General features: G+C 38.0%; 1 protein-coding gene across 2 annotated transcripts in view; it reads right to left on the bottom strand.

Moving 5' to 3' along the window:
* Window positions 1-15,156, bottom strand: part of POGZ (pogo transposable element derived with ZNF domain) — a gene marked incomplete at its 5' end in the record, with an annotated part of 28,290 nt that extends 13,134 nt beyond the window's left edge. The window contains 6 exons of one of the 2 annotated variants that reach the window (XM_081113078.1): window positions 1,761-1,979; window positions 2,061-2,351; window positions 3,737-3,845; window positions 4,758-4,933; window positions 13,901-14,059; window positions 15,033-15,156. In XM_081113078.1, the coding sequence (XP_080969204.1) occupies window positions 1,761-1,979; window positions 2,061-2,351; window positions 3,737-3,845; window positions 4,758-4,933; window positions 13,901-14,059; window positions 15,033-15,156 (1,078 nt within the window). The remainder of the gene's footprint in view (window positions 1-1,760; window positions 1,980-2,060; window positions 2,352-3,736; window positions 3,846-4,757; window positions 4,934-13,900; window positions 14,060-15,032) is intronic. The other variant, XM_081113079.1, reaches the window with a different exon arrangement.
* Between the last annotated feature and the right edge of the window lie 1,106 nt (window positions 15,157-16,262).

Genomic DNA, 16,262 nt, shown 5'->3' with positions numbered 1-16,262 from the left:
TAGCGAGCAGTTGAGTGGCCTTAGCATATCATTAGCTTATTACACTTCGATTGGTTGAATGGACTACTGGACACTTAGCATATTAGGCTTTTATTATACAGGATACTATTTTTACATGTAATTTTTTGCAGTAACATCATTACTGCACGAATCCTTCTTCTAATTTCCTTTCAATGTGCACAAATCCGTGCTCCAGGTCACTAGTGCTGCTATAAAGATGGATGCAGAAATGTCAGTTTGGATCCATGCTTTCAAATTCTTTAGGTATATTTCCCCATAAGGTAATTTTTAAAAGTTTTATTTATTGATTTTAGAGGGAGAGAGGCAGGAAGAGAGAGAAACATTGATTTATTGTTCTACTTACTTATGCATTCATTGGTTGATTCTTGTATGTGCCTTGGCCAGGGATGGAACCTGAAATCTTGGCATATCAGGATGACACTCTAACTAACTGAGCTACCTGGCCAGGGCTCATATGGTAATTTTATATTCCTTTCTTTCTTTTTTGTAACTATCAATATCAATAGTAAAAATCATGCTATTTTACATTCCCACCAGCACTGCACAATGGTTCTAATTTTTCCACATCTTCACGAGAACTTATTTTGATTTTTGGATAACAACCATCCTAATGGCTGTAAAGTAGTATTTCATTGTGGTTTTGATTTATATTTCCCTAATTATTAGTGATGTTTAGTATTGGGCTTCATGGGCTCAGTGGCCATCTGTGTAGTATATCTTCTTTGGAGAAAGGTCTATTCAACACCTCTACCCATTTTTGAATTGGGCTGTTTGTTCTTTTGTGTGGAGTTGTTGAAGTTCTTTATATATTCTGGATATTAATCCCTTATTTGACTGTAAATATTTTCTCCTATTAAGTGGCTTGACTTTCTGGTACTTGTAAGAGTCCTTTGTTGCCCTGAAGGTTTTAGTTTTGATGTAGTTTTACTTATTTATTTTTTCTTTTGTTGCCTGTATTTTTGGTATCATATGCAAGAAATTATTGCTAAATTAAATATCATGAAGCTTTCCCCTGTTTTCTTCTAAGAGTTTTATAGTTTTAGCTCTATGTTTAGGTCTTTGATTCACTGAGTTAATTTTTATATATGATAAGGGTCCAATTTCGTTTTTTTGCATGTGGATATTCGTTTATTTCCCAACACCATTTGTTACAGGTTTTTACATTTTTAAATGGTTGAAATAAAAGCAAAAAAGAATAAGATCGTTGGACACATGAAAATTATATGAAATTCAAAAATTCAGAGTCCATAGATAGTTCTGATTGAGCAGAGTCATGCTCACTCATTGACATTCTGTCTGTGGCTGTTTTTGTACCACAGTGGTAGAGGTGAGTAGTTGTGACATAGGCCTAATGCACAATGTCATTTACAGAAAAAGTTAATTTAGACTATTAAAAACTCTCACGCTCATATCCTGCAAACCTCTCTACCAAATCCTGACTTTAAAACCTTGTTCACAAATCCATCTCATCTAGGAAGCCATCTTTTGATTGTCCCACCCATATCTGATCAATCAATCAATCCATGTCACTAATCCACAAAGCACAATTACAGAACGGCTTGAAGCTGATGCAGGCACACGCCTCACAGTGGCTGTCCCCTTACTACGCTCAGCTCCTGTGAGAACAGACCGCAGTGACTGAATTCCATTTATTTCTCTATCCCACAGTGTAGAGTTCCGACGCAGCATATCAGTGTTTCTGAACCACTGGCTGCTCAGAGTCTTTCAGGCTATTGTACCTTTCATTGAAGACTCAGGTCCGCTGGTTCTCTGAGAGCCATGGGAAGAGTTGTTGTTGGATACCACCACTGGCCCGGGACTCTGGCCCAGGGAAGGGATGGTGTTAAGGGTATTCACCAGTTTGGCCACTTCATTGCTATTTTCACCTGTAACCCCAGGTCGCTTCACAGTGACAAAGCTGGTAATGCTCACTGCAGGTGGAGAGGGGAAGGAGGGAGCTATGTTGGCCAAGTGATAATCATCTGTTCTCCACCCACCACCCCGTCCCAGCTCTGCCATTTCCTCTTCCAAAACCTCACCTAGCTTGGAATTCGAGGTCTGGTTGGCTTGGCCTGGCGGCTGAACAGCTAGTTGTCCCAGTGAGGTTGGCTGTGTGGCGGTGGGAGTGGTAGAAGTGCTGGGAGTGGACTTGGTCTGCTGGGACTGGGACTGTGGGACGGTGCTTCGAATGGTGAGAGTGGCTGGGATGACGGTGGTGAAGGTGTTGGTGGTGGGCCGCACAGGCATTGTGGATCCTGGCCTCACTGGGGTCATCTGAGAGAACACTTGTGGGACTCCAACTGTCGGCTTAACAAACTGGGTACCTGGGGCTTCAAAAGAGAGACAAAGAAAGTACCAAATCTTGGTCAATAAACTTACTTTTAACACATTGCTCCTATCTTTACTGGAAATACTGGAATAGAAAATGATCATTTCCCCAAACTGACTGGTGACCATCAGAGGTTACCAAGAATAGCATAGCCCTGTCCGGTTTGGCTCAGTGGATAGAGCGTCGGCCTGCGGACTGGGAGGTCCCAGGTTCGATTCCGGTCAGGGGCATGTACCTTGATTGTGTGCACATCCCCAGTGGGGGGTGTGCAGGAGGCAGCTGATCGATGTTTCTCTCTCATTGATGTTTCTAACTCTCTATCCCTGTCCCTTCCTCTCTGTAAAAAATCAATAAAATATATATTAAAAAAAGAAAAGAATAGCATAGATTCCAATATCTAAGAAAGTAATATGCATGTAAACTGATAAAAGAAATTAGTCTAGGTAATTAGCCCTAAAAAGATTAAACTGAAGAAAGAGGATTCCTATTAATTCCTCCCCAAACACTTTACCACTTGGCTTGGTATTGGAAGAGAAAGAATGGGTATAGAGTGAGAGGCTGAATGGGTATACATATAGGTCCCAGGGGCAGACTTGTTCCTGAAAAAAACAATCTTCCTTTCTCAGAGTACTAAAGGAGTCTTCCTTTCTCTTATATAAATTCAAATAGAAGACCAACTATGCCACTCTATTAGGATGTCCCAAAGATGAGAGTCTCCTGGCTCAGCCACAGACAATTCCACTGACATATATTTAAGAAATATCAGAACTAGAGAGTGGATAAACTCAACAGACTGAAGGCCAAAGACACTCTGTGGGCTCTGAGAACAACAACAAAAACTTAGGCTACAGAGATACCCTTACAACAACTCAACTAAGATATTCTTTGTTGGCCTATATTACAGCAAAGTTAGATAGTAAATAAAGAACTAATCATTGGCAATATTTACTCTCAAAGGGTATGTCATTTGTTTTATTTATATCCAAAAATTTATACTACAAAATTAAAGCAAAATAAAATTTATAATTCCACCATGTATGTGAATAGAATTATAAAAAATATGGAATTAGGAGTTTGTGTTAATAATAATTTTTCAGGAGAACAAATTTCATAGCTGACTAAAACATAAGAAACATAAAAATGACTGTATAAACCCTGTTTCACTACTTCATAATGGGTGGTAAAAAGTTAAGAAGAAAAATAAATAAAACCACCACCCTGGCCAAAGGTTAGAAACATTTTAAAAAATGGACTTAAATCAATATGGTTTTTATATTTTTATATTTTCCTTAAATACACTTTTAAATGACCTATTGTATTTTGAGACAATAAAAACAAATCTTCAGGATGCAAGCTCATTCCACATGGACAATCATTTTTCCTTACCTGGGACTAGTGTAATTGGTCTAACCGTTTGGCCTTGCTGTACGTTCAGCACAATCCCAACCTGATTCATTGCATTTTGTACAGGCCGAACATTTCTTACAGGAAATCCCTGCATTAAAAAGCAAAATGATCTTTAACATGGAGATCAGCTAACACTGGCAGAGATTGCAGTAAGGCCTACATCCAAAAAAATTCCCACACTCTTACCTAAAAGTTCTCTCTCTGGAGTTCGAGTTTTTAAATGACTAAGATGGAGAAATTTAGGAATGCTGGCAAACTTTTGAGTGACAAAATATCAAAACCGAAGAATAAGCTTTGGTAGACATGAGCAAAAATGAAAACCTACTTCCTGTCTTAAGAAAATCTCAGCTTAAAAAAATTCAAAGATTGGCTCCTAAACTGCTAAAGGCATAGAAGAAAAAAAAAAGACACTAACAGTATTCACTAGAGTGATTCAACAAACAAGTGTAAGAAATTGTTCCCAAAGGCCATTAATCCCTGGCAAATTTCTAAGAAAAGAGTTTGTAACTCAGGAAGTCAAAGGCAAAGAGGAGCATTTGTCTTTACATCCCATATTCGGCATTAGGCTTTAAACTTCAATTCACATTACATATCAAGTAAGTCATCCTTTTCTCTTCCAAAGATCTGCCTGCACTTCCCCAATTTCACATATAGACTTCCAAAAGTCAACTTACCCCATTTTAAGAGCAGCCCAAGTAAAGGGCAAGAAGCCTTGAGGGCCATGTGTTAAGGTTTCTGAATCCAATATTTCCCACTAATTTCTGCCCAGACTTAATAGCCCTCTAAGGAGTATGAAGTGGAAATTAACCAGCTGTAAGCTATGTTAGGCTTTTTATAAAAGTCAGCACCATATTACAAAACAGCAAATGAGAAAGCCAGGTCAAAAACAGGACTTAGGACCATTTCTAATGATGCTAAAGACCTAAGGTAGAGCCTCCCAAAAGTTCACATGGTCTTTCTCTCCTCTCTACCAGTCCCAGAATTCAGAGTCCCTACTCACCTGAGTAGTGATGAATATTGGTTGTGAGGCCACAGGAGAACTAGTCACATGATTGGCATTCTGCATGACCTGGACAGGCCTCAATACTGGTTGACTAACCATTGTGCCCAGACCTGGGGCTGGATTCTGGGTTAGGATGAGCGGCTGTCCACCTTGTTGGACCAAAGAATTGCCAGCTAGAGTGTAAAAAGGAGGGAAAAATATGAATGTAATAGAAAACAAACCCACATCTTATAACATTATGATTTTAGATAAGAAATGGCGTCCTAGATATCAAAATATCCAAGACTGTCATTCAGTTCAGGTTTAATGTCACCAAACTCACCAAAAATTTAAGCTTCACCCAAATCTAAAACAAACCCACATCTTATAACATTATGATTTTAGATAAGAAATGGCATCCTAGATATCAAAATATCCAAGACTGTCATTCAGTTCAGGTTTAATGTCACCAAACTCACCAAAAATTTAAGCTTCACCCAAATCTAAAACTAACAGAAAAAACAAGTAGATAGGGGAAGTTCACTAACATCTACCTTATATATCTTAACTAGAGATGTCTCAACACATTATGACTTCTGTATGTCTATCGCTTTGACTCATTAAGTGACAACACAATCTTCCCATACCAAATCAGTGAAACAAAATAACATGTTTTTCATACAAATAAAATAACATGCTTTTCTTAAAACAAAAACCAAGAACACCATATTTTAACCAGTAACACCTATTTTGTCAGAATGTAATTTGCTGCTAACCCACCTTATTTTTTTTAAAAATTGTTGGAAGTATTACATATATTCCTTCTTCCCCCATTGATCCCTTCTAGCCCGCCCCTACTACCTAATTTTTTTTTAATAAGAGGAATATTCATCAAATAAGCATTAACTCAGCAAGTACAGAGACTTTAAAGAATGGCATCTCACCCGGCCGGTGCTGCTCAGGGGTTGAGCATCGACTTATGAACCAAGAGGTCATGGTTTAATTCCCCAATCAGGGCATGTCTGGGTCTCGGGCTTAATCCTCAATGTGGGGTGCACAGGAGGCAGCCAAACAATGATTCTCTCTCATCACTGATGTTTTTTTTCTCTATCTCTCTCTCTCTCCCTCCCTCCCTTCTTCTCGGAAATCAATGAAAATATATTTAAAAAAATAAAGAAAAGAATGGCATCTCTTCCTAGTGAGTCAAATCTCAGAAATGCAAAAGACTTTCTGAACAACCATGGTCTTAGGTATGGAAGCAGAGGTTGATAGGCTGCCTTCTTTCGCTCTATGTCATCAAGACTGATAAACAAAAGACCTGGTCAAAAACTAAACAACATTAAGTAAAGATGTTGACTTAATAAGACAATGATTCATTCATGAATATTAATAAACACATACTAATAAACTGGGCTAATTGTTATTGAAATATTTTATGTTCCTTTTCATTTGTGAGAAAAGCAATTTTGTAAATGTTTTTAAGTCCTCTATATACTACATTTGGCTAAAAATTCTCAATACTATATTTTCTAATTTATAATATTCTAAAGCCAGATAGAAAATTTGGGAGAGCCAATATACCTAAATCAAAGATAAAAGCAAAATATTGTCTCAACTTTTTTACCTCAAATCACCAGAATAAGATGGACTCCTCTGAACTGTATATTCAACTTGGCAAATGGAGTCACTGCAGTTAGCTACAAAGCAAAACCAGCCGAGTGGGTACATAGGTGGCTATTAATGGGCCAACAGTGGTTTGTCCCAGTCTCCAAGAAACTGAGAGCCCAGTAGTGGACTAGACCCTGACAATTACTAGGCCAGCAGAGTAGTGATTATAGAGGTTGACAGATATAAAATTCCAACAAGTTATATCTATAACTATATTGGCAACTTACTGACTGTATATATTTTAAATTTAAATGTTTTGATTATGGGAAAGTTAAAATACATATAAAAATAGCACACTATAATGAACCCCATGTACCATCACTGAGTTTCAATGATTAGCCAATCATGTTTCATCTATACCTTCCACCCACTTACTAGCGCCCATATTATTCTGAAACAAGTTCTAGATCATATCATGTCACCTATAAATATTTCAATACTAGTGGCCTGATGCACGGATTCGTGCACATTGAAAGGAAATTAATTACAGACAGTCCTCAGGTTATGTCGGACTCGACGTACGTCTTTTCATGGTTACGTCGCCATCTCCCATTTATTTATAAAAAAAAGTTCCATCATTTCGATGTATGTACATATGTGCTTTATGTATTTTATTATTTATTTACCACAAGTAAAGGTCAGGAATTGTTATATTTCTTTTAAATTGGTTTTACTGTTTCACTTCATTACTGCTGTGTCTGTGCTCCATGTGAGTGACGTAGGTGCTTACGTAAGTGGGTTCCGACGGCGAAAATCGCGTTACGTTGCGCCGTAGGAACAGATCTCTGATGTAACCCAAGGACCTACTGTAGAAGAAATATTTTAATATCGCTATTCACCCTTTTTCTACAATAGAAATGTCAGAATTGAAAGAAAATTAGTGCTTTTCCGTCAGCAAATGACGGAGGAGTCCGTGTGAGCTACCATCGGCCATGCGGTTATTGGTGGCCGGGTGCAGTGCCCACGGGCTGGTCACCAGGCTTTTCCAGATACAACAGAGCCTATGGGTTGAAGATGAATAAAGGTTATGATGTATGTTTTCCGAAAACTTATAACAGGATGACTAAACCCCCAGGAGCCCTACTGCATGTAACAAGCATATAGGTTAACTGCAAGTGAATGAACAAGTTCTTAGCTGTGTTGTTTAAAAATTCTTCATTGCCTCAGGTGTGGCATATGACATTTTTGGAAGGGAAAACAAAGAACTGATCAAGAAGACATGAATTGAAGCAAAGGAAAAGTAATATTTTATTTAACAGTGATCAATAAAATTATATAGAAAAAAATAAAATTAGTAAAATGTACATGAAAATTATAAACCAATTAATAAATAAACAATAACAAAGACATATGAAAACAACAAAAACATGATATAAAAACAAAAACATGATATAAAACAACATCGATAAAAACAGTGACTGATAAATTGATTAAACTTATTCTAATATCTCCCTGTACACCACATTAAGAGTAAAAACACTTTCAGAGTGCCTGACCAACTTCCCTTGTGATGCTGTATTTACAACTTTAACTTTAACATCACACGCTCTTCGAACTGGAGAGAAAGCAACATATAACTGCATTTCATTGGAGAAATTTAGGGATAGGTAAAACTGACATGTGACACCATGTGTTACATTCCATCACAACTGTGTTCGATAACTGCATCCTCATTTACTTCATTTTTGCTATGAAGGCAGTTCCTACCAGTATTGGTAGTACTTGTTGATGACCGTTTTTCATACATTTTCTGTCGTCGACGCCGCTTTCTTTCGGCTTCATAGGTACGTTGTGCCAACAGTTGTTCTTCAGACATATTCTGTCGACGCCGCCGGCTTCTTTCGGCTTCAGAGATACGCTGTGCCAATCGCTCTTCTGCAGACATATTCTGTCGACGAAGTCGCTTTCTTTCAGCTGCAGTGATACGGTGTGCCAATCGTTCCTCTTCAGTCATATTCTGTCGCCGACGTCGCATTCTTTCAGCATCAAGGATACGCTGTGCCAACCGTTGTTCTTCAGACATATTCTGTCTACGACGCCGGCTTCTTTCGGCTTCAGAGATACGCTGTGGCAATGGTTGGTCTTCAGACATATTCTGTCGAGGAGGACGCGGCTTTCTTTCAGCTTCAGAATGTCAACAAAAACAACCAAATTTACGATCGACAATGACAGATTGAAGCGCACGCATGCAATTGGCGCCAGCGAGAGCTTTGAAACAGAAGTTTTTAGGGGTGAAAAGACAGGTTTAGGAAATTTTAGAAATCAAGGGGACCATGGAAGAAGCACAGGGCTGCAGAGCAGCAGAAGGTACATTTCCACAGAGTAGGGGGCTAAAAGGCTGCAACAAGTACATTTCCATAGACTGAGGGAGCTGCAAACAGCAGAAGGTCTATATTTACAGAATAAAGGGAAGAAAGCCCTTCATCCAGAAGGAGAAGGCCTAAAGGGGATAGGAAAACACTAAGGGAGAAGGGGAGGAAAATCTCACGTCTCATGTGAAATTCGACCTTTTAGCTCAAAAGTTACTATAGTAACCAGTCTAAGGAAAGAGTGACCAATCAGAAAGGATATCAAGGCACAGGAAAAGGGAACTCAGTGGGACCCTTTCCCCATTCCCACATGGGAGTCTGTGCTGTGAAATTCTTTCCCCTTCCCCATGTGGCAATCTGTACTTGGTCTTCAATAAATTTCCACCTTTGCTATACCATCTTCTGTCCGTGGATTCATTCTTCGACTCCGACGGACAAAGAACCCGGGAGCCATTCTGCCCAGGAGAACACTGCGTGTTCCAGTCCAAAATTCCCGCTTCAGCTTTATATGCGTCGCACATGTGCGAGTCAACTTAGCCTTTTATATCTATACTTAAATTAAGGCCCTGTGCATGGATTCGTGCACCAGTGGGGTCCCTCGGCCGGGCCTGTGGGGACTGGGCTGAAACCAGCTCTCCGACACCCCCTGAGGGGTCCCAGATTTTGAGAGGGCGATTCTCAGGTGAGGCACCCCAGAACTGGGCTCCCTCCTTTCTGGTTCCAGGTGTGTCACCCAAAAACCACAGCTGCCAAGTCACTGTAGCTCGGCAGCTCCTGCGTTGAGTGTCTTCTCCTGGTGGTCAGTGTGCGTCATAGCTACCAGTTGGAGGGAAGGATGGACCTTTAGCCTTTCATATATATAGATAATTACTTTAAAAGAGAACTTAAAAAAGAGTGAATATCAACACCATTATCACTCCAAAAAATGTAAGTCTGTGACTATAGTTGATAAATATAATTGAAATTTACTTAGAGTAGAACTTAAATGTTCTCACTCCTTCCCCTCCAAAAGATAAATATATGAAGTGATGGATGTGTTAATTAACTAGATAGTGGAAATCCTTTCACAAATGTATGTCTAATCACCATGATGTACATTTTAAATATGTTGCAATTATATTTGTCAATTATACTAAAGTTAAATATATAATACTTTAATATCAAATACCAAGTCAGACTACAAATTGACGATTGTAATTTTTAAAAAGAGTTTGTTTGAATCAGGTTACAAAAGGGTTCACATAAAGTGTAACTGATGGACATAAGTCTATTTTAATCCATACATTCCACATCTATCTCTTTTATGCCTTTCCAATTTATAGTTGAAAAAATATTGGCTAAACAAAATCATGTATTTTCTATTTATTATTTTCACTGCTAGGGTTAAAGAAAATAAACTGTTATTTATTTAAGCCTAAAAATTCTTAAGATAATGACTGAACTCAACATTCCAACTAAATACAGGAAGCAAATGTTTTGCATTTATGTGAAATCAACCAATATTTGCAAGTCTCAAAGGACAGGCATGGTCCTCATAAAATCTGCACAAACTCTACTGCTATAAAGTATGCTGTCCTGGCTGAATAGCTCAGTTGGTTAGAATGTCCTCTTGATACAACAAGGTTGGCAGTTTGATTCCTGGTTAGGGCACATAAAAGAAGCAATCAGTGAGCCCGGCCAGCATGGCTCAGTGTTGAGCATCGATCTATGAAACAGAAGGTCAATGATTCCCTCACATCATTGATGTTTCTATCTCTCTCTCCCTCTCCCTTCCTCTCTTCTGAAATCAATAAAAACATATTTAAAAAAGAAAAAATATCCCAGGGTGAAGATTAACAAAAAATCTTTATTTTAACATTTGATCCACATAAAAGCTATAATAATAAAATATGCTAATTAGACCAGAGAGCCAAACGACCTTCCAGACGTCCTTTCAGACAAAACCGGGGCTGCGAGGGCCAAGCCCCTTGCACAAATTTCGTGCATCAGGCCTCTAATATTACATAAATTTAGGTTATAAAGTATAATGTTAAAACAAACACAACCCAGTTTAGGACTAGAGCATTATAAACATTATTAATGTGCCCCTACTCTTTTCCAAACCCTGGCTTCCCTCCCACATATATATTAAATGTTTCTTAAAATCAACAGTCAAGTAAATGCTTCTTCATGAAGAGAGGGCAAGGAAAATAAGAGAAACAGATAAATTATAAAGGTCAATCAATGCTCCCCCAAAGGGACAGTCCTTTAAAATATAATTACTGGAGAAGGTGGCTATTGATAACTAGGAGCCAGAATGGTTTTAAAACTGGTTTAAAAGGAGGGTGCAGAGTAGGAAAACAAAACAATTTTTTAGCTTTCCAAAGAACCTAGTACACTAAGTGAAACAATGTTAAATTGCTTAAAAGTTATTCTCCCTTGCTATGTTAACAATGTAATAAGTAGACAATATACCAGTATAATTAGACTGAAGGCTAATGGGAACTGGGTTGTTAGGAGGGAATATTTTTTATCTACCCTATTGTGATGTCTAATCCCTACACTTATGCTACCATTCCAAGAGTATCTGATAAAGAAGTTACAGAAAAAAGGAAAGACAAATTGGACCTATTAATGAGCGTTTATCCACGCATGAACAGGTTTTGGAAGAATAAACAGATATATGTAACTGTGGTTTCTAGTCTATACCCATTTTTTTAAAACCATGAACTTGGATTATTTTATTTATAATACTAGAGGTTTCTGAAATAAATAAAATCAACTTATATACATTGTATATTTATAATTTTGTACACAGGCCCTAGGTGGGCTCAGAATGGAGTCCATTCAAGGAGTCAAGGAGACTGACTAGGTTATGCAATGCCTTGGAACCCTCGGATGAAAGTAAAGTTTAGCTAAACTGATTGCTAACAGAACTTTGACAATTATTTTGAGAGAAACCAAGAAAAGCAGTAAAATATAGTGGAAAGGCCACAGGCTTTGAAATCTAGATAATTCAAATCTAGTTTAGTCACTTACCACTATTTGACCTTAAACAAATTATTTAGACCAGCGGTTGCCAACCGGTGGTCCGTGAGGTCCGAAAGGTTGGCGACCGCTGATTTAGACTATAGGCCTTGGTTTCCACATCTGTAAAAATGAGAGAATTTTCTAGGTAATGGTTCCTCATCTTTTTTTTTTTTTTAAATATATTTTATTGATTTTTTACAGAGAAGAAGGGAGAGAGATAGAGAGTTAGAAACATCGATGAGAGAGAAACATCGATTCAGCTGCCTCCTGCACACCTCCTACTGGAGATGTGCCCGCAACCCAGGTACATGCCCTTGACCGGAATCGAACCTGGGACCTTTCAGTCCGCAGGCCGACGCTCTATCCACTGAGCCAAACCAGTTTCGGCTGGTTCCTCATCTTTATTTGAGAATCCCTATACATAAGTTGGAAAAAAATGCAATGGATTTTCCACATGATAAAAATAAATTTTCAGTACCCAAAGATTGAAAAATACCTATGGAAATTATAAAGATTTCAGTTCAATAATACTTAAAGTTGGCAATCATATGGGGAAAGAGCTACTGGTGGGCACTTTTTTAAAGCCACCAATTAGGGCAATTTGACACTGTCCATCAAATTTGAAATGCCTGATATAGCAATATCACTTTATACTGCAGATATGCTTATATAGTGATATAATGCCTTAGAATGTTCACCACAGTCATTTGTAATCACAAAAAATTGAAACTGTAATAAATATTAGGGAAATAAATGGTTATATTCAAAAGTAAGAACGCTATATGCACTTCTAATGGAAATATAAACTGACACAACATTTCCAATCCAGGAAAAACAATTGACCAAAATCCTTAAAATTGTGACGATCTTTGACATTTAGTTCTATATTCTCAGAACTAATGATGTGAGAATAAAAAGACAGAGATGTTCAATAGCTCTTTAAAAGAACAATATATACTCTTACAACCTACTGTTAATAAAAGTTAACCAAGCAAAGGGAAATAGTCATCAAAAATATGTCAGATAAATATTTAGTAAAGTGAGAAGACATTTATTACATATTAAAGAAAAAAAAAAGCAGGCAAAGAGTAATATAGAGTCTGTATGTTCCATTTTTGTAAAAAAGTAAATCACTACATATAGCATATGGAAGTATACAAAAGTACATATATATATATATATATATATATATATATATATATATATATATATATAAAAACAGTTACAAATTGCTATATCCAGAAAGTGGGATTATAGTTTTAAAATTTTTCTTCCTTTATTTTTTCCTGCCTACCTTTTCTATAATGCACATATTATTCTTGTATGAATAAAGCTATTTAATTTTTAAATAAAATAATTAAGAATAAAGTCCTTGCATATTAACATAACCAATGGATATGGACACTGGAGTGGTGGGGGCTTATCCTGGGGGGTGGGAGTGGCTGAGGAGGGGTAGATGAGGGAAAAAGGAGATATATGTAATACTTTAAACAATAAAAAATAAAAAGAATAAAGTCCTTTGCAGCAATGCAGTGATTCTATGAAGATGCTTATTCTAGTTTTTAATCTTGAGCTATAACTTGCCAATAACTCATCTTCAGAGTGCAGAAATAGTTATCAGACAGGAAAAAAACCAACACTGTATGGTCTCTCTAGTTAATAAATATACTAAAAACACTTCTCTTTCACCATTTCCTCCAGGTAGACAACAGCCCTATCCTATTTTCCATGCCCAGGACCCAATAACCAAATGAATCTACCAGAGAAAAAGATGAAACAAATCTGCTCTGGGAGGATTATTAACAAACTAGTGGGACTCTTCTCATTAAAAAACAACAACAAACAATCAAACCATAACAACAAAAATTCAAACCAGATTTCTTCAATAGTTACAAATTTTGGGTTTACATTTTTTCTCCTAGAAATTATCAGCAACAAGAATCCACCGCACTCGGACTTGAAACACCATCATCAATTCAGCACTAACTCAGAAGGAACAGCACCACCTTCTGAATCACTTCCCCAACAGAAAATCATTACTAAATTCACTCTCCAACTACTAGCACCACATCAGTACCCAAACAAAGCTAAACAGGTACAGCTAGCTGTTCCTAAGACTTTTTACATTCTCTCTTCCCTCTAACCCAGGAGGAATTCCCCAATAATCCCACTTACCATTGTTGTTGGCAATTAGTGTGACAAGAGTCTTCTTTGTACTGTCGCTGTTCTGTGCCCCGCTGCTACTAACGGTGGTGGATGTAGGGAGGTGCCCAGCAACAGAAGCATGGGCAGCGATGGGCACTGGAGCTGAGACTGGCTGCTGGCTCACAGAAACTGTGGGGAAGGGGAGGCACAGTCACTTGAAGGCAGGGACAGTTGACACTAAAGGATACTGTTCTAATCTTCCCCTTTCATCTTACTGCAGGTCTCTATGCCCAAAAGTTTTCCTGCATTATTTGTAAATCCAACTGTTGATCTATTTCTCCTCCTATTTGTCCCTCACTCCACCAATTAAACACAATGCCACCTTTTCTGCGTCTCATTTCCTAATTAATGAAGTTAAATCACAAGCTCACTGAACCGGGATTTTAATGTGTTGCTTATACAGGTCAAGCAAACCTCTAGGGACGTTAAAGCTTTATTAGCACCACAACCAGTATTCATAACCATGCACAGTAAGTCATCCACAAGATGCTAAACTGTGTCCTGTTTCAGCCCAAATCAATGCTATCAGTTCCCAAGGCAAGGAAGATAAAAATAAAGAGAGCAACAGGCACAATTTGGCAGGGGAGGTTGGGGGAGGACTACCATCCACTTTCTGAATTCAGGGCTAAAACTTGACCCTTCAATATCACCTTTTTGAAAGAGAAGCTAATAAGCCTAAGTTTATAAACTGTCCTTGAAGGCAGATACAAAGCAAATTCTGCTCATCTCACAAATGAAACTAAATTCAAGTAAAAGAAAAAAAAAGCCAAGACTATGCGAACTTGTTTTTGGACTGCATGCATAAATGGGCACTGACATACATCATCAATGTTGCATTCTTATTTATACATCATTTGGTAAAAGGATTGCTAGATGTTTGGTAAATATTGGTTAATACAACTCTCAATGTTTTTAATGAATTCAATGCAGTGTGTCTAACTTCATGTATGAGGAAATGGAGGCACATACAACTTAGACACTGGAAAATAAAGGCAGCCACAATGAGGTGTCCCTGGACGCCTTCCCCACTTCACACTTTTTTAACAAAATGTCCTTCAATTAAGTCAACTTAAGCAATGTAAGATCAAAGAGTTTTTGTTACCTGTAGTAGTTTTATCCACTGAATTATAATCTTCAACTACAGAATCCTCAATGACATCACTGATTTTCTGCCATGGCTCCAGCTCCTCCTCCTCACATTCCATAAACAGGTCTGTGTCCGCCATGCTACAAAAAAAATAAGAAATAAAATAAGATATTGACCTCAGAATGGAAAAAAAGTGTTTTATACAAAACACTGAATCTGACTATTGAATCCATTGGTAACCTATCCCCTTGTACTACCCTCTACCATGTCCTCTAACCTCCCCTATTTCCAAGGGTCCAAAATTATTATACATTAAATACTATTTTCTTTATTACTGAGTCTTTTTGCAACCTCTTAAATTTTACACCCAAGATGAGAATCTCATTTCTCTCACACTAGTCCCAGCCCTACTACTGTCTAGTACTCCCCCATAGTTTTGAAGTCAGCTATGTGCTTCTTTTATTTTAAATTTTTGTAAATATATTTTTAATGATTTCACGGAAGGGGGAGAGAGAGAGAGAGGGAGAGGGAGAGGGAGAGGGAGAGGGAGAGGGAGGGAGGGAGGGAGGGAGGGAGGGAGAGAGAGAGAGAGAGAGAGAGAGAGAGAGAGAGAGAGAAAGAAAGAAACATCAATGATGAGAGAGAATCATTCATCGGCTGCCTCCTGCACATCCCCTATTGGGGATTGAGCCCACAACCCAGGCACGTGCCCTGACTAGGATTCGAACTGTGACCTCCCGGTTCATAGGTCGACACTCAACCACTGAGCCACTTGGGCCAGACATCAGCTATGTGTTTCTTTTAAAAACAAAGTCTACATCTTTGCAATGTAAACAAAGCTACTGCTATTCTGCCCTCCAATATTAGTTGACTAAAGGTCAATTTCTTTGACTTGGAACGGGAGTAGCATTACTGCTCGATGTTCAAACAAAGCCTTTAATGCAAAGGTTCTCAAGCCCTTAGTATCTCAGTAAAATTTTCACCACACCACCAAGCCAAAAATAAAACAAAGCAAAACCACCAACCTGAGTTAAGTAGTTAGGGCCATACAATATGATAGCATTAGTTTGTGAGATACCCAACTAGATGGCATTGTTCTCTTGAAAGTTTAAAAAATCCAGACAATGTCCCAGTGAGTTAACTAGCTACAGACAAGTGCCCAGTTATAATGGGTAAAGTGCTTATTAACTTGCTTCTTAGTAGTCTCTAATATTCTTTTTAATTATTTGTTTTCCCAAAACCACA

Source organism: Myotis nattereri (genome assembly GCF_964212035.1).
Source record: "Myotis nattereri genome assembly, chromosome: 18".
Taxonomy (NCBI): domain Eukaryota; kingdom Metazoa; phylum Chordata; class Mammalia; order Chiroptera; family Vespertilionidae; genus Myotis; species Myotis nattereri.
Note: the sequence above shows the minus strand (reverse complement) of the source record. Positions and strands in the feature narration are given on the sequence as shown.